We start from the raw sequence: 18,419 nt of genomic DNA, 5'->3' as shown, positions 1-18,419 counted from the left end.
GGATCATGACCTGAGCTGAAGGCGGACGCTTCACTGACTGAGCCACCCAGACATCCTACTGTACTTTCTTGAGGTGAGAAATCAAGATCAAGGATTGGCTTTTCCAAGGCCTCATTCATTGGGACTCAGGGACTCTCAGTAAGATGCTTTTTCTACCAATCTATCTGCACTTTATCATCCGAAACTAAGTACCTAATTCATTGTTTTACAAGTAATAATGACCCAATAAATCTGTTTGAATTTCAGCTTCGCTAAATCCAAAATTTTAATCCAAGAAAGCAAGCCTAAACCTGAAGTGTGCTGAATTTTCAGTAATACCAAACAAGCTTTGAAAAGAAAAACAGAAATGAACTGATGAGTTTTGGTGACATTCAGAAAAACATACACACCACTGAAGCCACAAATTTTAATTTGGTATCTCTTTGTCTAAATTGCCACACTAGTAAGATATAAGGTAGTCCTGGATAATAAAATGTATTTACACACTGAATACAAAATAAATATAAAATTACTGAAAAGTTAGTTATCCACTGATTCATTTTGCATTCCCACTGTTCATCTTCTGTTTCATTTTTCTTTGCCTTTTATAAATCCTTTTCTTTCTTGCTTTCAAATCGACTTTGGGCTCTGGCTTTACCCACTGTATTTCTATTGGCTTCTCCTCGGCTGGTGTAACAAAAACATCTGCAGTGGGATCATGTGAAAGAATAGTCTTTGGTTCTTTCTTTTTCATTTTCTGCGCATCCTTCACTTGTTGTTTCTCTTTGTATTTTGCAGCTGTGATGCTTCTTACAATACGCCGATGCTAAAGACAACAAAAATATCAGATGCTTTCAAAATAAAAACATACTACATATGGACATTCACTTGTGAGACTTATTTTCCCTTCACTCTTGTCATTAAAAAGAAAACTAATTTGCAAGACAGTATGCAGCAAAAAAAAAAAAAATTAGTTTCACAGTTAACAGAAATCACTTGACAGAATCACTTTGGCCAGCAAGTTCTGGGCGTCAAGGGACCACTGAACAACAAAATTAGCTTACCATGTTTGGTGACTGGTAGTGAGGATTTTCATATAAAGTTGGTCCTCCAAAACTTCCCTGGAAAATCTTTATGAGATTTAAGACAAAGCGAGGTCCTATTTCTACAAGAGCAGCATCTTCTTCTATTATCTTTAATAAAAGGGAAACATTTTAGTTTGGATATACTATTCGTCAAAGTTACACTGGCTATAACCTTATTACAAATATGCCTAAAAGAAGTTAGAACCAATTAAATTAAGGTGGAAGTGAAACTTGGCAAGTGCCAAATTCTCAGTATTTTCTGAAATATATTACTAGTTACAGGTAGTTGTCACAAGAAAATACTAACTTTTTTCCAGGGTGTTCTCTCAAAATTTAGTAATTTCAACTTGGTCCTTATCTTGCTTCTCACAGCACACATATTCTTGAAAAACTGTGGTTAAATGAGTTTTTAAAACTGCTACCACTGTAACAAATTGCATTAAAGTACCCTATGGATAACCCTTTCGAAATGTAAGTCAATTCCTAAATTGTATTTCTTTATTTATTTTAAAGATTTTATTTATTTATTTGGTAGAGACACAGAGAGAAAGGGAATACAAACAGAGGGAGTGGGAGAGGAAGCAGAAGGCTTTCCCAGAAGCAGAGAGCCTGATGCGGGGCTTGATCCCAGGACCCTGGGATCAGTGACTTGAGCCAAAGGCAGATGCTTAAGGACTGAGCCACCCAGGCACCCCTCTCAAATTGTATTTATATGTCTAATTCAAATTAGATTAAAGGGTATATAAAAGGATATATGGCCAAATTTACTTTTGAATGGCTTCTGATTGTGGAATTAAGAGGCAATTTCTGAGCTACAAATACAAACACAACACTGTTGGTTCAGGTATGTCTGCCCTCAGAGGCTATGGGGCTATGTTTAAGTCACACTGCAGGGTATCCAACATAACACATGCAGGAAAGAGCCCAGATTACTTCACAAGCTGCTCCTTCCACCTCTCTTTCTTTAGTGTATGTGCTGCCGAAGCGAGCACGCCTCTCTACCTTTCTGACTTCTTATTCTGCCAAACTCCTCCTTCAATTTTCCAGAATCACCTCTCCTCCTAAACAAGTCACTGTATGACTTATCTCACAGTTCTCATTGAATGCATTCTACAGAGATCATGTTCTTCTTAGTCTTAACAACCTCCACCTACAGATTCTAACCTTTTTAGAGATAAATTTATATCTTACTGAATATATAGTTGCTTGTTACCAAACCCTTACTCCAAAACCAACTGATAGCCATTGGAAAAAACTAAGTAGAGAAGTAGGAAAAGTATGAGACAGCAGTTAACTGCTACAAGTCTGTGGGGGCAAAGAACTATTTAAAACAAAAGGACTTATTATTTGCATCTTTTACAGATGCTATATACCCCACTTCATTTCAAAGTATAATTAAAAATCAATTAAAGCTAACCTGAAAGTTCCGAAACCATATCCTATTATCCAGAATGGTAAAAGTAAATACATGGTCCACAAACGGTTGGCTTTTGGGATGATATCGTGGTGTACTAAAGATCTAGTTTAAATAAAAAAGAAAAAAGAAAAGTTAATGTCTTATTCTAGCGCATATCATGTATGTTTTAGATAGCTAAATTAACAAAAAGTCCAAAGGAGACACACATTTATATTACTGAAAATACTTTCTAGAAAAGATATTTACCTGAATTAAGAGTTCTTTTAACAAAGTATAATGTGGTGATTCATCAAAAGCCTATAAAGATAAAGTGAACATATTATTTGACAACAGCAGTGTTTTGTTTAAAATTGTGGACTTTTTGATAAATTGAATTACAAACCATATTCACTAAAGAGTAAGAAAATTAGACCTCATACACTAATGAGAAACTTACGGGGTCAAAAGACAAAAGGGGCCGAGAACCTTTCAAACAGTTTCCGGTCATCTTTAGTTCAGCTAGGGTATGGACTAGAAAAAAATACACCAATAAAAGTAGTTATAACTTTAGCACAATTGTCTCAAAAGAGCATTTTCAATTTTGTCATTAAAAAAAGTCTTAAACTGAGTCAACTTACTGTTTTGAACGAGGAATTTAGCAGATGGCCCATGAGGTGAATTTGAAAGCCTAAAAAATATGAAATTTTTCAACTAATTAGAATTTAGAATGTAGTAAATTCTTACTACCTCAGTTTAATAAAAGACACCATACCATGTTTGTAACATCCACACATTTAACTTTCTTTAAAGGTTTCAACTTTTGTGAAACCAAATGAATTTGCTTCATCCCCTGGCCCCTTCTTTTTATGTAAAAGACTAAAAGGAGTCTATACCCTAAGAGATTTAAAAAGAATAAGTCCATTTACAAGAACAGTTCCACCTAAATCTTCCTTAACACATTATCTTACCACATATAGAGATCCTGTTTTTTCTTAGCTTCAAAATAGATACATTTATTGCAGTTTTTCATTTCACAAACCTAAACAAAGTATGAAAAAAATGAAGTAGATAGTAAAAATGAGAACAAAAGCAATTAATACCTATATTCCTCCAAAAGTACTTAAGCAGGTTAATAGGCTACAAAGGTCTAAATCTAGGTAATTTCACAAAAAGAAACATTTAAAGTTTCCCTTAGGTATATTAAAGTAAACTAGATACTCTGGTCTCTCTTCTGCTTACTGGGAGCCTCTATCTTCAACCATACTCCCACATACAATCCCCAAAGAGCAAAAAAAGATACCTGAGGGGTAAGGCACACTAAAATTAGCCTTATCAATCTTAGGAAAATACAGTCCTTCAAGAGCCAACTACATCCAATATAATGATTATTTTTATTTTTAACTCTTTAGCATTTTGATTTTAAGCTCAAGAAATTTAAGATTTTTCTTCCTAATCTGTATTATCATTTCTGTGATTTCCATTCTGTGAAATCACTAAGGGACTGGTGAAAGGCAGAAGCATTCAAAACATATTTCAAGTTGAATTAAACTTCAACATCTTGAAGGCTTATACTACTTTAACATTCATAAACTACCTAATATAGTACTCATCAACCTCAACTACTTGAGACTTTAAACCTAACAGCTTTAAAAACTCTTAGGTCCAATATTTTTGTTTCTTATTGGTCTTAGAACAAACAACAACACTAAGTTGATTGTTTCCTAGTCAAGCTTCAACTGCTAGAAACTCATAACTTTTTTTCACCTATCTTCACTTGAAATTATACTTGTTCACGGACTGAATCCCCCATTAGTATGTAAGCTCCACTGGATGAAAGGGGGCATTATTCTGTTAAACAGTTTCTGCAGCAGTAGAATAAGGCCATTTATAACAGAAGTTCAAAAATCCATGCTAAATGAATAAAAGAGGCCTTGCTAATCACGAAAGAAAATGATCTTAAAACACAATTCTTCTAAATTTTTAAAAGTTAGCTTTAAAATATAAATTTAGTATCTTCAACAACCCTTCAAAAATTAACCTATTAATAACTTGTAGTGTCTTAAGAGCAATTACCACGTGTTTCACCTTTAATACTAGCAAAATACTTTCTAAAATGTGTGGTTTTAAAAATATTTAATGAACATTTTATTTATTTTGTACAAGTTGATAGTTTTTATTAAGTACCCATTATAGGGGCACCTGGGTGGCTCAGTGGGTTAAGCCTCTGCCTTCGGCTCAAGTCATGATCTCAGGGTCCTGGGATAAAGCCCCGCATAAGGCTCTCTACTCAGAAGGGAGCCTGCTTCCCCGTCTCTCTCTGCCTGCTTCTCTGCCTACCTGTGCTCTCTCTCTGTGTCAAATAAAAAAAATCTTTGAAAAATATATTAAGTACCCATTATAAATTTAGCACTGTATTATATATAATGAGAAAAAAATATATAATCCTTGTCTTCCAGAAATTTCAATGTTTGGTGAAATAAGACAAATACAAGAATGATCAAGAAATAACATATTCTGAATCACTATGAGACTCAGATAGTGAGAAACAGACAGTATTCAAACTGTAAGATATAGAGAGTATATAAAAATTTATAAGGCAGATTACTGGAGTCAGGAAAAATCTGAGTTACCTTTTACAAAACAATTTAAAAGTCACTGAATAGGGGCGCCTGAGTGGCTCAGTGGGTTAAGCCTCTGCCTTCGGCTCAGGTCATGATCCCAGGGTCCCTGGGATCGAGCCCCACATCGGGCTCTCTGCTCAGCGGGGAGACGGCTTCCCTCTCTCTCTCTCTCTGTGCCTGCCTCTCTGCCTACTTGTGATCTCTGTCTGTCAAATAAATAAATAAAAATATTAGGGAAAAAACAGTCACTGAATAACTAACTTATTGTTTAAATGAACAATCTTTAGTATTCCAAAATATTTTATTCCTAAGTAGAGTTCCTAGAATATTTTACTTCAATTACTATCTAAAATTACCTCATTAATGACAAATAACTTGTCTTTACGATCCATTTTTGTATCTATAAAGAGAAAGAAAGAAAGTAAATAAAAAATTTCAAAGCTACTTCAAACATATCACACATGCTTTCTAAAAAAGTATTTTAAATGTTTTTACAATCTTCAATTTAAAAGAGATTTAATTTTCAAAATTATTAGACCTAAAAGCACATGACCTCTTTAAAAATCTTGTTCATTTTTTATAAAAATGACTAGAGAATAGTTCTTGAGAATCATAAAGTATGATCTAAGCAGTGTTTCTCATCAACTTTACATATTGTGTAGGTCCCTTTCACATATGGAAACATTTTCACAAACTGAACTATGTTTTAGGATTGCAGTTTAAGGAACACTCACTGAAGAAACCAAAATTTGAACCGAAGGAAATGGATTGAAAAAACTTTTTCAGATTATCACAGAAAAAAAAAAGCAACAATATAAGTTAAATCTTTTCTGAGTTTCAGAGATATGAAGATATAAGAGCAGACCCCAGTTTGAGAAATAGTGGTCTAAGGAACAAAGCTATAACCTAGAATGAAAGCCAAAACTCCTCCCAACACAGGCACAAAAACAGCTGTGTGAGGGTACTGCCACAGTTCTAAATTTGAAACTTCACTTGCCTGCAAGATACACCACTGCTAAAGAGAATATATTGGCATTTAGACGTAGGTTGAGCCCCAAATTAAAGGTGCTTGAAATCCCACTCCAGCCCATTAACTTTTTAATACGAACAGGTTTTTCTGTTTGTTTTTAATGCCAGATAGTGGGGTGCTTGGTGGCTCAGTGGTTAAGCATCTGACACTCAATCTCAGCTCAGGTTTTGATCTTGGGGCTTTGAGTTCAAGCCCTGCACTGGACTCCATGCTGGGCATGGAGCCAACTTAAAAAAAAAAAAATGCAGTTACACGAAGTCCTCAATTATTTAGAAGAACAACCAGATCATGACCTCTGAGAACATTACAATTAAGGCATTCCTGGACCTTCAGGAAATGTTTTGATAACTAGGATATCTAAGAAAGTGAAGGGAATGTTTAGTGAATCAAGTATTTCTAACAAAATATTAATTAAAAAAATCTTGTCATTGTTCTGAGGCAAAAGAGTTCTTTACCTGATTAGGCTGAACAAGTGACAAGGTTAAATAATGACTTAAAGTGAGAATATAGAGACAAGTTTATAAATAAGAATATTAAAAGCGTATGATATAAAGGCACCTGCTTTAGAATGAGGCATCAACATTCTCAAGTCTTGCATTAAATGTCTCGTTCTGAAATTTATTCCTCTAGAAGAGAAGATAAGAATCCGTTCCTTATTTTTCCACTTGCCCTAAAGAAAAAGAAAATGTTAAGATTTTTAAATCTCATACTCATACCTTGTTTTTTTTTTAAAGATAGTTTTAGAAGTACCTAGTTCTTAAATACGCCATCACCCTCTAATGTATCAAGACTACATCCTTAATTCTGCCTCTCTCCCATATGTGTAATTCAGAGAACTGAGATGTTTCACTATACATAGAATCCTTCCACGCCTGAACCCAGAACAAACTCCTCAGTCAATATTCCTTTCAAAAGAAAACTTTAATATTAATTTAATTTAATATTTACTAATATTTACTGCAATCCTAAATATTTAATATTTACTAATTTAATATTTAATTTAATATTTAATTTAATATTTACTAGTCAAATCCAAATATTTGACTTAATACCTCAAATTCAACTCTAGAATACTAAATCTTAAATCTAGTAAGTTTCCTGTTTTTCTAATGAAGTCAGCCACTGTTCTTATGTGGGAAGATAGTCAACAAGCAAGCAAATCAATAAAGACACAAAGGCAAGAACAGCATAAAACCCTTACTGAGATGCTTTGCCATTTCTATTCTATATGACAGATAACACAACATATCTGTCATATAGGATAGGATAGAAATGGTAAAGCATCATGGCAACATGTGATGATGCAAAAAAGTAAACTTGAAAAGTCCCCATTTTATCTTAATATTCAAAATTTAGATCCCCTACCTAAAAAACAAGCTAAAGATAGCCCCTGGTTCTGATAAAATAACACAGCCAATGAAAAGTTAACTCCTTGTATGTAAGTATGTAGAGACACAGTAATATTCATTAAAAACTTCCAGGTAACAGGCTAAACAATTCTGACAATCTCTCAGTGGTATTTACTGACCACGGCTCCCTCCCAGAAATACCTTCCTTGACTTTCTTCATTTTTGGTCTTTCTTCTTCCACCTCTCCGATTCCTCCTCCTGACTTGAAAAACTCTTTCCTAGTCCTCTTTTGGTTTCAGGTCTCTCACTACAGAGTTCTCATAATCATTCCATAAATTCAATTGTCAAATCTATAGAAAGGTAAGGAACTCTCTCCACTCCTAATAATCCAAGTATTTGACTTAATACCTCAAATTCAACTCTAGAATACTAAATCTTAAATCTAGTAAGTTTCCTGTTTTTCTAATGATGCAACCATCATTTCTATCCCCCTGGCTTTGAATTATCTATTTGCCTGTTTCTCCTATATCATAGGCACTACTAAATGCTGTCAATTTCTCTTTCAATTTCTCTTAATGCCTTCCTATTCACAGTGCCCGCATTCAGATTCTTATTATCTTAAATCTCCTAAAATGGCTAGCCTTCCCGGACAAGAGTTTCTCCAAAAGGTCTGGTGGACTAGCACCAGCTTAGTCTTTTTTTCTTTTAAATACTACCTAGAGCATTTTTTTTTTCTTTAAAGATTTTATTTATTTATTTGACAGAGAGAGATCACAAGTAGGCAGAGAGGCAGGCAGAGAGAGAGGAGGAAGCAGTCTCCCTGCTGAGCAGAGAGCCCGATGCGGAACACGATCCCAGGACCCTGAGATCATGACCTGAGCCGAAGGCAGCGGCCCAACCCACTGAGCCACCCAGGCGCCCCAGCTTAGTCTTTTTAAAGCACTGTTTCAATCACATCCTTAACCCACCAGGATTTTCTAAACAAATTCCAATATGACATAGCTTTAACACTGGATTCTGAAATATATTTCTATTTCTACCTCACTATTGCTCTAAATCAACCCTTTTAGCTAATCTGACTCTATTTTTTAGATTTTCAGCATTTTTCCTCCACATCAATGCCTTTGATCACTTTTTCTTCTTTGCCCTCATACAGTTCCCTCTCATTTTTGAATACTGAATACTGGAAATGTGCCCCTACTTTGAAATCCACTCAAGGAATAAATCCTTCATGATCCCTTACATGACTGTCCAAGGGTAAAAGTAATTTCTATATTCTGTACTTCCAGAGAATTTTTCATACAATGACTCAGGTCATAGATACTATTGTATTTCCTTCCAGGTTAAGGGAAGAGTGGGAGCACTAACATTTACTGAAAATCCTCTAGCAGTCCAGCTTATTCTTCACAAAAAGTAAAGCACATTTTCTTCCTCTTAATTTGCAGATGACAAAAGAGCTCAAAACATGGACATTAACTATCAGTAGAGCTAGAATTTAAACTCATCTTTCATTCCTCAGAGCTAACTCCTTTCCTAGTGCTTTCCACCACAGATGGTCATTTATCACCTACCACCTGCTAGAGTACAATGCTAAGGGCCAGGAAAGTAGAAACAGAATCAAAAGCAGAAACAAATCAAAGACCACCTCTGTCTCCAAAGTACTGGATCTAGCTTACGGAATGGAAGTTAGGCCCAACAACTTGTGTTCACCTTCTTCTGAATACAAACCATGAACTTACATGCGTTCCTAAGTTTTCTTCTAATCTCCCAACACTTCAGAAAGAAAGTCCTATTCTAGTTTAGAATCCCAAAGCCAGAGGAAACCTAACTTCGGACAGTACCTGACGTATATAAAAATATTTGAATACAAGAAAAGTTCATTCTACCTCGTCTAGCTTTCATCAACCCTTAAGAGTTAAAAACCTGATCAGACAAGTCAAAGCCATTATCCCAAGGGCAGCAATTTTTTAAAAAGGACCGCCTGACAAGCTTCAGGATCCCAGAATGACAGAAACTAACTATGGCGGAATAAGGGGACTAGTAGCCATTGGAAGATATAATATACTCAATAGCGAGAACTAACTTTAAGGAAAAGTAATACCACCCCAAATGGGGGAAATGGAGTAATCAGAAGACACAACACTGGGACTGAATACCCCAAAGGTTGCTTCCCTGTGAACCGTTCGGAAGCCAGCGCGCTTCCTCGGCCGCTGCCTCCAGAAGACGGCCACGTGCATGAGAGCTAGCTCTAAGCGCGGTAGCCTGTCTGACCCGGACGAGAGCGGAAACCGAGCTCCGGTAACAGGCTACTCGGAAATTACCAAAGCACTTATCAGGGAGGTAGTCCCAGGGAAGGCGTGTAGAGCTGCAGGTGTAACCTGGATGTAAGCTCTACCTTGCAAACGGGGCCTGGGATACGGTCTCTCTCTTCTTCTTCCACCTCTTCTGCCATGTCGAGCAGCTTAGCTGGCTGCTTGGCAGCTTTTTCATCCCTTTTTGGTTTTTTCGCCTGAACCGCCAAGCCTCCACGCCGCTTCCTCTTGGTCGCCGCCATCTTGCCTGAACGCCTCAGGTCTCGGCTTTCCTTCCGGCTCTGCCGCTCGCTCCCCTTTCCGATCTCTATGGTACAGAGCGCTCGGCTTCGCAGTCCCCCGGCTCGATGGTACTTTTTTCCGGTTTCTGATGGCGCATGCGCGGCTCTCTAGGCCGCCTCTATCTCTGTGGTGACGGTGGCCGAGGTGGCTGTCTGGTCTGAAAAGAGTGGCGGGATCCGCTGCATTTTCTCCCCAAGCTACCTGAGAGGCGCGGCTGGCTTCTTCGGTGACCTGGCTGCGAAGGGCTCTCGGGCGTCCGGATCCCGCTGGAAAGGTAAGGTTTCCGTGCCCGGATCCCGGGGTCACGAAATAGATGCCGTCTCTTGACGGGTTGGGGAATGGGGTTGTGTGGGACTCCAGGATCTCCCGAAGAATGGGGGCCCGCCCTCCGCCGCCTGTTCTGTTAGGGGCAAGGTTAGGGGTGCCGGACAGCTCAAACCCGACTCAGCGGGGACACGTAATCCAAGTTTGGGGGGACCGCCCCCCAGTAGAGCTACCTCGTTAGTTACCTGTTCTCATTGTTCACAACTTTTTCTGTGTTACTGGCCCCTTACTAAAGGCGAGGAAATCGTAGCTTAGAGTGAAGAGTAATTTCCCCCAAAGTTACAGAGAGTCGAAGAGGCAGAAATGGGGTGCCACCGGCGGAGTTCGATGCCCAGGCCTCGCCTCAGCGAGGGTTGACATCGCGGGCCTTGCCCGCATTGACCGGAGCTTGATTGTCGAATCTCATCAGGTGTTTCGTGTTCCTCGGCAGCAAGTGTTGGCTCCGGGAACATCCCTTGGGACCAATGTGCAGTGGACGATGCCCCTCCTAACCCCACAGATCCAAGACGAGAATGACTACAGCTTAGTGGCCAGCCTTGACAACGTTAGGAATCTCTCCACTATCTTGAAGGCTATTCATTTCCGAGAGCATGCTACGTGCTTCGCTACTAAAAACGGAATCAAGGTTACAGTGGAAAATGCAAAGTGTGTGCAAGCAAATGCTTTCATTCAGGTATGGAAATAGGCATCTTTTAAGTGATTTGCCAACAGTCCCACAGTGGGCAAGTGGCTGAGTTGGGATAAGAACCCAAACATTTGTTTCCAGTATATGCTCTTGACCAGTATTTCCATTTTATTGGTTATAGTGTGCCCTTACAAAGCAATATATGTATGGTTCAGATAGGATTTCAGATTTAATCCAAAAATTTTTTAAGATTTTATTTTTTGATATATATATAGAGAGAGAGAGCACAAGAGCAGTAGAGTGACAGGCAGAGGGAGAGGGAGAAGCAGGCTCCCTGCTAAGCTGGGAGACAGATGCCATGGGGGCGTTCAATCCCAGGACCCTGGAATCATTACCTGAGCCAAAGGCAGCCACTAGTAACTGAGCCACCCAGTCGCCCCTAATCCAACATTTCTTTGAACACCAAAGTGCACAGTGTACCCTCAGGTATAGAGGGATAGATAAGACATGGTTCCTGTCCTCAAAAGAAATTGAAAACTGCTATCACTCATGCATTATCAAATTGTTTGGCTATTTTCCAGATGACTTTAGCACTGTTGACAGGCAAAAGATGAGAAAAGGGAAAGTCCTGTGGGCAATAGTTTAGATCAAGAAGCTAGGTCAAAGACCTTTCATAAAGTTGTGCATGGTACTGAAGTCAGTTACACCTTTAATTACTGAGTAGTAGCATTCTAATGGTAATAGTTGAAAAAGCTGAAGATGTGGGGCACCTGGATGGCTCAGTGGGTTAAGCCTCTGCCTTCGGCTCAGGTCATGATCCCAGGGTCCTGGGATCGAGCCCCACATCGGGCTCTCTGCTCTGCAGGGAGCCTGCTTCCTCCTCTCTCTCTCTGCCTGCCTCTCTGTCTACTTGTGATCTCTGTCAGATAAAAAAAAAAAAAAAAAAAAAAAAGCTGAAGATGTTTTGATGGGTAATCAGAAATTATTTTCATGGGATCAGCACAATATTATTTTTAAAATACAGAAATCTAGAACCTTGTCTGTGAGTTTTCATTAATATATATGCACTTTCATGTTTACTTTTCTTCACAGGCTGGAATATTTCAAGAGTTTATAGTTCAGGAAGAATCTGTTACTTTTCGAATAAATTTAACTGTCCTTTTAGACTGTTTATCAATTTTCGGATCAAGTCCTATGCCAGGTGAGCCATTTTATTATAATGACAAAAAGAAAATGCTCAGAAAAATACAGGAAAGGTTATTAGAGGTAAGAAACATATCTTGGAAATTGCAAATTCATTTCTCACTAGTCACAATCATGGATTCTAACTTTTTACATTAATAGAAAGTATAGTAGAAACTATAGTTCTTTTCCTATTTACAAAAGTATTTATAGTAATTTTTTAATTTACAAAGTTCAGGGGTTTTAAATTTGGACTGACCAAGAGAAGACTTTGAATATGTGTTAATTAACTTGAACATTGCAAAATATGTATTAAATACTTTTTTTTTTTCTAACCTGTTCAGGATTACGGTTTAGTGGCCAAGAAAGAGAGAAACCAATTCTCCTCACACCTAGTTTGCTGTTATTTCTTTAATCCTGTTTATAAATTGTCTATCTCCTGAAATGTTTAAAATATATGTTTTTTTTTAGGACTAGTGAATTCTGTTGCTATGGATATAAAACTACAAGGAATCCCCCAAAGAATGATTTTATTTCTCAGGAATCTAGAGATTAGCTAGGGAAAGCGCAGTGTGGTTCTTTAGAAAATATATTTTAATTTTGTACTGAAAATTCCATTATTATCATACATTTTCCTAATGCAGCATTCCCTAGCTGGTTTTTCATAAAAGCATCTGCTTTCCCTCATTCCTCATGGTGGCTCTCCATCCAGTAGGAGAAAAGGAGCTAGAATGTCTAGTCCTATTCCTCCTTCTCTCTAGTGGTTTATAGTGTTAAAACCCACACCACCATTAACTACCCTCTCTTTTTTTCCTAGTTTGAGGAAATGTACATACTATCTCCCAAAAGGAAAGGTTGGAAGGATCCTTATCTCAATGAATACACTGATATTATCGTACTGACAATATCAAAGTAGTCCACTCTTGCACACCTTGCACCTTTGAGAAAGAGCATAGCTTGTTCTGCAGTAATTCTGTTACTTGCAGTATTGGTCCATGTAAAATCTCCATCCTGGAAATTATACATATATAAAATCAGTAAGCTATTTCTGAGGTGTTTTGGCAAGCTGGAAAATGATTTCAAAGAGTTATGTTTTGTTTCCTTTGCCAGTTTTATTAGTTATCGTTTGAATTGCCTACATGTAACTGTTATCAGGGAAAATATGATCCCTTTTTAGAAAGAGATGCATACATATGTGCTAGAAATTGGGCAGAGTAAAATAATCTTCAGGAGTTTTATGTATCATTTAAGGAGAAGTGGAACCTGCATTATAAAGCTGAGCCCAACATATGATTTATTTCCATTGCAGGGACTTTAACTGCACTTCGGATGTGTTACCAAGGTTATGGTTACCCTTTGATGCTATTTCTGGAAGAAGGAGGAGTGGTGACAGTCTGTAAAATCAATACTCAGGAGCCTGAGGAGACTCTGGATTTTGATTTCTGCAGCACCAATGTTATCAACAAGATTATTCTGCAGTCAGAGGGGCTCCGTGAAGCATTTTCTGAATTGGATATGACAAGTGAGGTGCTACAGATCACCATGTCTCCCGACAAGCCTTATTTCAGGTACTTGAACACAGGGCAATGAAAATTAATACTGTAGTCTTACTTTCTCTCCCTGCTTACACATTTGCTTAGGATGCAGAACTTTCATTCTCCAGGTTCTTAGAGTTTTCAGATCTTTAGAGAGCTTTTACTCTTACTTCATACTTTTATAGATCAGGAAACCTGCAGTCCAGGAAGAATCACTCAGTATTTAAAGCCTCATAGTTAGGTAGTGTTGGTTGGTAGGTGAATAGCCCTGTCTCCTACTTCATAAACTAGTGGTCTTTTCATTGTACTGCTTACCGCTTACTGCTTATAGATTGACGTCACGAGGAAAATTTGGGGTTAAACTTTTGGCAAAGATGTTTGTATCATGTGGTATCTTTTTCTTCCCTTTCAAGTTAGTATAGGATGCAAAAGGAAGCCAATGTTTTCTATACATGGTTCATTCACTATTAGTCACCTGCTGTGTGCATAGCTACCTTTTTAAGCACTTTGGAAAGGAATGGCTTAAAATCAAGGTGAAGAAAATATAAGTGAAACAGCATAGAAGGAACAGAATTGTGTGCCACTAAGTACCAAAATAATGCACAGAGACTCTTAGAGAACAGTACTGAGTACTGAGGGGGGAATTGATCGCTACAAGCTTCCTAAGGGAGGGCAATTTTCAGCAGAAATACAATGTCAGAAACTCTCAAGTTGCTCCTAATGTTTTGAACCAACAAATTATGAAATTTTCAGGATTAGAATCAATTTGGAAAGGGGATTTAAATAGTTTTCTTTTGAATTACATCAGAATATTAAAAAATAAAGAATAAGAATAAAGGAGCTAAAAATACATAAGGAATGAGAGGTGTGTTCTTTTTACATCTACTCTAGAAAAACAGCAGGCCCTTATCATGCGGCAGTTAAAAATTTGGCTCAAAATTTGGTTAAAATATTAACCAAAATGGAAATTCTACTTAAGCATTGATGGGAATTAAAATTCTGGGCACTTAAACAGTATATTTCAGAGATGCCCACCTAAGGGATCTCTCTCCGCATAGGCAACTAGGTAGATCTTGATATCTTTCATCTCCCGTATGGGAAATGATTTGGTGGTGGGGAACTAGGAGTTGACATTTTTTTTCTGAATTTGTTAAATTTGAGGTGTCTCAGACCCTAGGGAGTACTTGGACATAGAGTTCAGGATGTCAGTCTAGAATGGCAGTTGAGATGTGAGAGCATCATCCAAGCTGGCTATGGACAAGATGGCTCAGAGAAGAGGTTAGTTAGAGGAGAGAAAAGGTGGAACCTGAGGAAGACCAGCACCGAGGCCCTCTGTCACTGTGCTCACACGGTACTTACCAATGTGTTAACCCCATAACAAATGATCGAAAAATTCTTGCAGATTAAACAAACATAAACATTAACAAATTGCTAAACACAAACTGCTGATCCTGCCACGCAAGGAAAAGCATGCAACAGCCTAAAGAGCAGTGTAAGATACAGAAGAGCCAGAATTCTGGGGTGTGGCGGTGAGGACGGCGAACAGGACCCCAGGCTTGCTGGTGATTCCACTCAGGGTCTGCCGTCACTCCTCAAACTCTCTCTCCTTTTATGTATTTCTGATTTAAGGGTGAAGAAACGTTGAGTGTAAAGAGTAGAATTAAGCTAATGAAACTGAGGCAAACACCCCTGGATTCCTTTGGTGGTTGGTTTTTTCCAAAGCTGTTTATTAGTTGCTAGATCTTCTGAATTCCACAGCATCCTGCGAGAATCTTTATTACTATAATTGGTAGTGTATTGTGAGCATTTGTTTATGTATCTCTTTCATTCACCAGAATGAGCTTCTTAAGGAAGCATCTTCTTTACTGAGATCCTAATGTTGCTTATTGTTGGACCAATGAATAAATGAATTGCTTTTTTTTTTTTTTTTAACTATAGATTATCTACTTTTGGGAATGCGGGAAGCTCCCACCTTGATTATCCCAAAGATTCTGATTTGATGGAATCATTTCATTGTAACCAGACCCAGGTCAACAGGTCAGTTCTTAATATATTGGTGGTGAAGGTGAGGTTGAATATCACATATCTATTAAACGTAAAACTTTCAATCCATTGCTAAAGGTATAGCATCCTAAAGATATAAATAGTATCTTTATAAGATAGTATCTTTATAAGTAAACCCAAGTACTGGGTTTACTTGGGGACTTGGGGTCGTGACAGTGATTGAAATTTTATAAACAAAAGATATTAGCAAATTGGATAAGTATTTGATTTTATCCTTAGGTTTGTTACTTGGTAGTTTTTGGCTAATTTTTGTCCTTTACTTGGAGTTATGAGCACTGCTTCAAACATGTCCGAATAAGAACTGCTTTTTATTTGCTCCTCTACAGATACAAGATTTCTTTACTGAAACCTTCTACAAAGGCCTTAGTCCTGTCTTGTAAGGTATCTATTCGAACAGATAACCGAGGATTCCTCTCATTACAGTATATGATTAGAAATGAAGACGGACAGATCTGTTTTGTGGAATATTACTGCTGCCCTGACGAGGAAGTTCCAGAATCAGAGTCTTAAGTATGGTCTTCCCTGTAACCTCCACCCAAACATTCATGATAGGTCACTTTCTCATTCTGGGTATATAGCATCTCCAGGAGACTGTGTTTTCTAAAGGAAAGAAGCATGAAGGAGATGGGAATAAGGTTCATGTACTCTAAGAGTTGCTGTGTATTTGTTAAGTAAATGTTTTCATGTAATCATAGATTACACACTACTGGACTGTCCTGGGGTTGTCTTTTGAACTCCTCATCATGAGCCAAGATGAACAATCTATTTAAGTGAGACATTTCAAGAGTCTAAAAATTTAAAGTTTGATGAATCCATACTGGAAATATACTTTTATTTATTTACTATTAGAAAAAGCATCAACGTATGGGCATTGCTTATTAGTTTGAATTCCGAAGAATATATTGTAAACGTGGTTCTCAAGGTGTGGCACCTAGATCAACAGCATTCAGCATTACCTGGAAGCTTGTCAGAAACTCTGGAGGTGGGGCAACAATCTGTAGCCTAAGAAAACTTTCCCGCAGGAAATTCTGATGCATGCTAATGTTTCAACAACTGTTTTGAAGGATGCATTTTTTGTTTGTTTTAATAGTATTTAATTGCACTGAAGTGATTACTTTTACATGTGATTTCTTCTGTGATATTCTGAAGTTTAGGCTTTGCCAAACAAGTCTGAGTAATTATATGATTTAAAGTACACATTTTCAAGAAATCAATGAACAAGATATAAAACAGTCTTCAGAGTTAGAGGATTTCTTCTTGTTCTCTGCAACTGTTCAGTGCAGTAAGTACTGTAGTAAGTACTTATTAGATATCTTCTGTTTGCTTATAAAAGTTTCTCATCCAAACCAACATGGAGAAAACCAGTGAATAATTGATTTTGCACTTTCTTGGGTAGTTTTCCATCAGTTTTTATGGCATGTAGATATTTAATAAAATGAAATACTAAAATTATCTGGCTTATTTTCTAGTAGAAAAAAATTACATAAATAAAGGTCCTGTACCATGTGATACAGCTCACTCAGTGTTGGGCAGGCGCTGTTGGCCTTTGTGGGTGGGACAGTACTTCATGGGGAAAAAATTCACCCCATTGCAGGATTTATTTAGCCTTCCTGGCCCATGCCCACTAATGCCAATCCTTGGGACCTGTGATCCCCACCCCCGCTATTGATGGTTAAGAACCATTGAATAATATTCATCGAAAACATTCATCAAGGGGTATATTTGGAATGCCCAACCTTAAAATAGGCAACATGGCACGAGAGGAGATTGGTTTGGAGAGTAGTTCAGCAAAGCACTTCAGGGAAACACACCCCCAGAACAGTTGTGGGCTCTGCTCTCCGGCACATGGACAGTTCTGGGTTTTGAGCCCAGAGCGACTCCCTGATAATTTCTGAGCCCCCCAAGTCATCTCAGGATGCCGGCAGGTGCAAGAAGAGTTGGGAGTTTTATAAAGTGTGGTACATGTTCAAGAAGAAAATGGATGAATCTACTAAATGTTGTGCACACATTTTTTTAGATGAACATCAAGAACAGGACAAATTAAAAAACCTAGTTATGAAATAATTAATCAGTCAATTTCAAGGACTATAATTTTCCTTTAAAATAGGGCAGTTATTTTTGGGTTTTGTTCACTGGTATGTTCTGTACCTACAACAGTGCCTTGTATGTAACCTATTCAACAAATACTTACTAGATGAAAGAACCTCCATTTCAGATTATCTTTTAGCATCTTATTAGTCACTGTCATTTCAGCTATTTAGCCTTGAAGTGATTTTAATCCAACATATTTTAAAAGACCTGTGAAGGATTTAAAATATATATTGGCTTAATAGGGAAAGATTGACTTTTTGCACATTGAAGACCATCATTTTAGCTGCACATTTCTTTAGCTCTTTAGAATTCATAAGCTAAGGAATGTAAGTTTTTCTCACCCTAACGGAAAGGTACTGATCTAACAATTTCCTATTTAGTGTGTTCCCTCTGACCTAGGAATTTACTAGTTTAACTTGTTCAAATTCCTATGATGGTCCGCTAGGGGGAGTGCTTTTGCAGCCCGACCAGGACGTGTTGGTGATGGCACATTCATTTCATGTATCACACACAGAAAAATAAAATCTTATTTTTAAGACCTTTA

The 18,419-nt window shown here is 37.6% G+C and overlaps 2 protein-coding genes across 4 annotated transcripts; one reads left to right on the top strand and one right to left on the bottom strand.

Annotated features, from left to right (window-relative positions):
* Positions 1 to 392: 392 nt before the first annotated feature.
* Positions 393 to 10,078, bottom strand: BRIX1 (biogenesis of ribosomes BRX1). Its single transcript, XM_059416988.1, has 10 exons — positions 9,856 to 10,078; positions 6,670 to 6,781; positions 5,438 to 5,481; positions 3,429 to 3,499; positions 3,099 to 3,148; positions 2,918 to 2,991; positions 2,728 to 2,778; positions 2,482 to 2,583; positions 1,044 to 1,172; positions 393 to 805 (listed from the first exon to the last, which is right to left on the bottom strand). Exons 1-10 carry the CDS (start codon positions 10,012 to 10,014, stop codon positions 536 to 538), a joined length of 1,062 nt encoding a protein of 353 aa, XP_059272971.1. The 5' UTR covers positions 10,015 to 10,078; the 3' UTR covers positions 393 to 535.
* A 50-nt stretch (positions 10,079 to 10,128) lies between these two features.
* Positions 10,129 to 18,419, top strand: RAD1 (RAD1 checkpoint DNA exonuclease). 3 transcript variants are annotated; one of them, XM_059416990.1, is made up of 6 exons: positions 10,129 to 10,328; positions 10,788 to 11,051; positions 12,096 to 12,204; positions 13,495 to 13,753; positions 15,659 to 15,757; positions 16,111 to 18,419. In XM_059416990.1, the coding sequence occupies exons 2-6, from the start codon at positions 10,857 to 10,859 to the stop codon at positions 16,292 to 16,294; spliced, it is 846 nt and encodes a 281-aa protein (XP_059272973.1). In that variant the 5' UTR covers positions 10,129 to 10,328; positions 10,788 to 10,856; the 3' UTR covers positions 16,295 to 18,419. The 3 variants fall into 3 exon arrangements, with proteins under 3 accessions (XP_059272973.1, XP_059272972.1, XP_059272974.1); XM_059416989.1 differs by having other exon boundaries at positions 10,133 to 10,328; positions 10,809 to 11,051; XM_059416991.1 differs by having other exon boundaries at positions 10,134 to 10,328; positions 10,809 to 11,051; positions 16,208 to 16,301.

Source organism: Mustela nigripes, chromosome 12 (assembly GCF_022355385.1).
Source record: "Mustela nigripes isolate SB6536 chromosome 12, MUSNIG.SB6536, whole genome shotgun sequence".
NCBI classification, from domain to species: domain Eukaryota; kingdom Metazoa; phylum Chordata; class Mammalia; order Carnivora; family Mustelidae; genus Mustela; species Mustela nigripes.
This window is presented reverse-complemented; position numbering and strand designations above follow the sequence as displayed.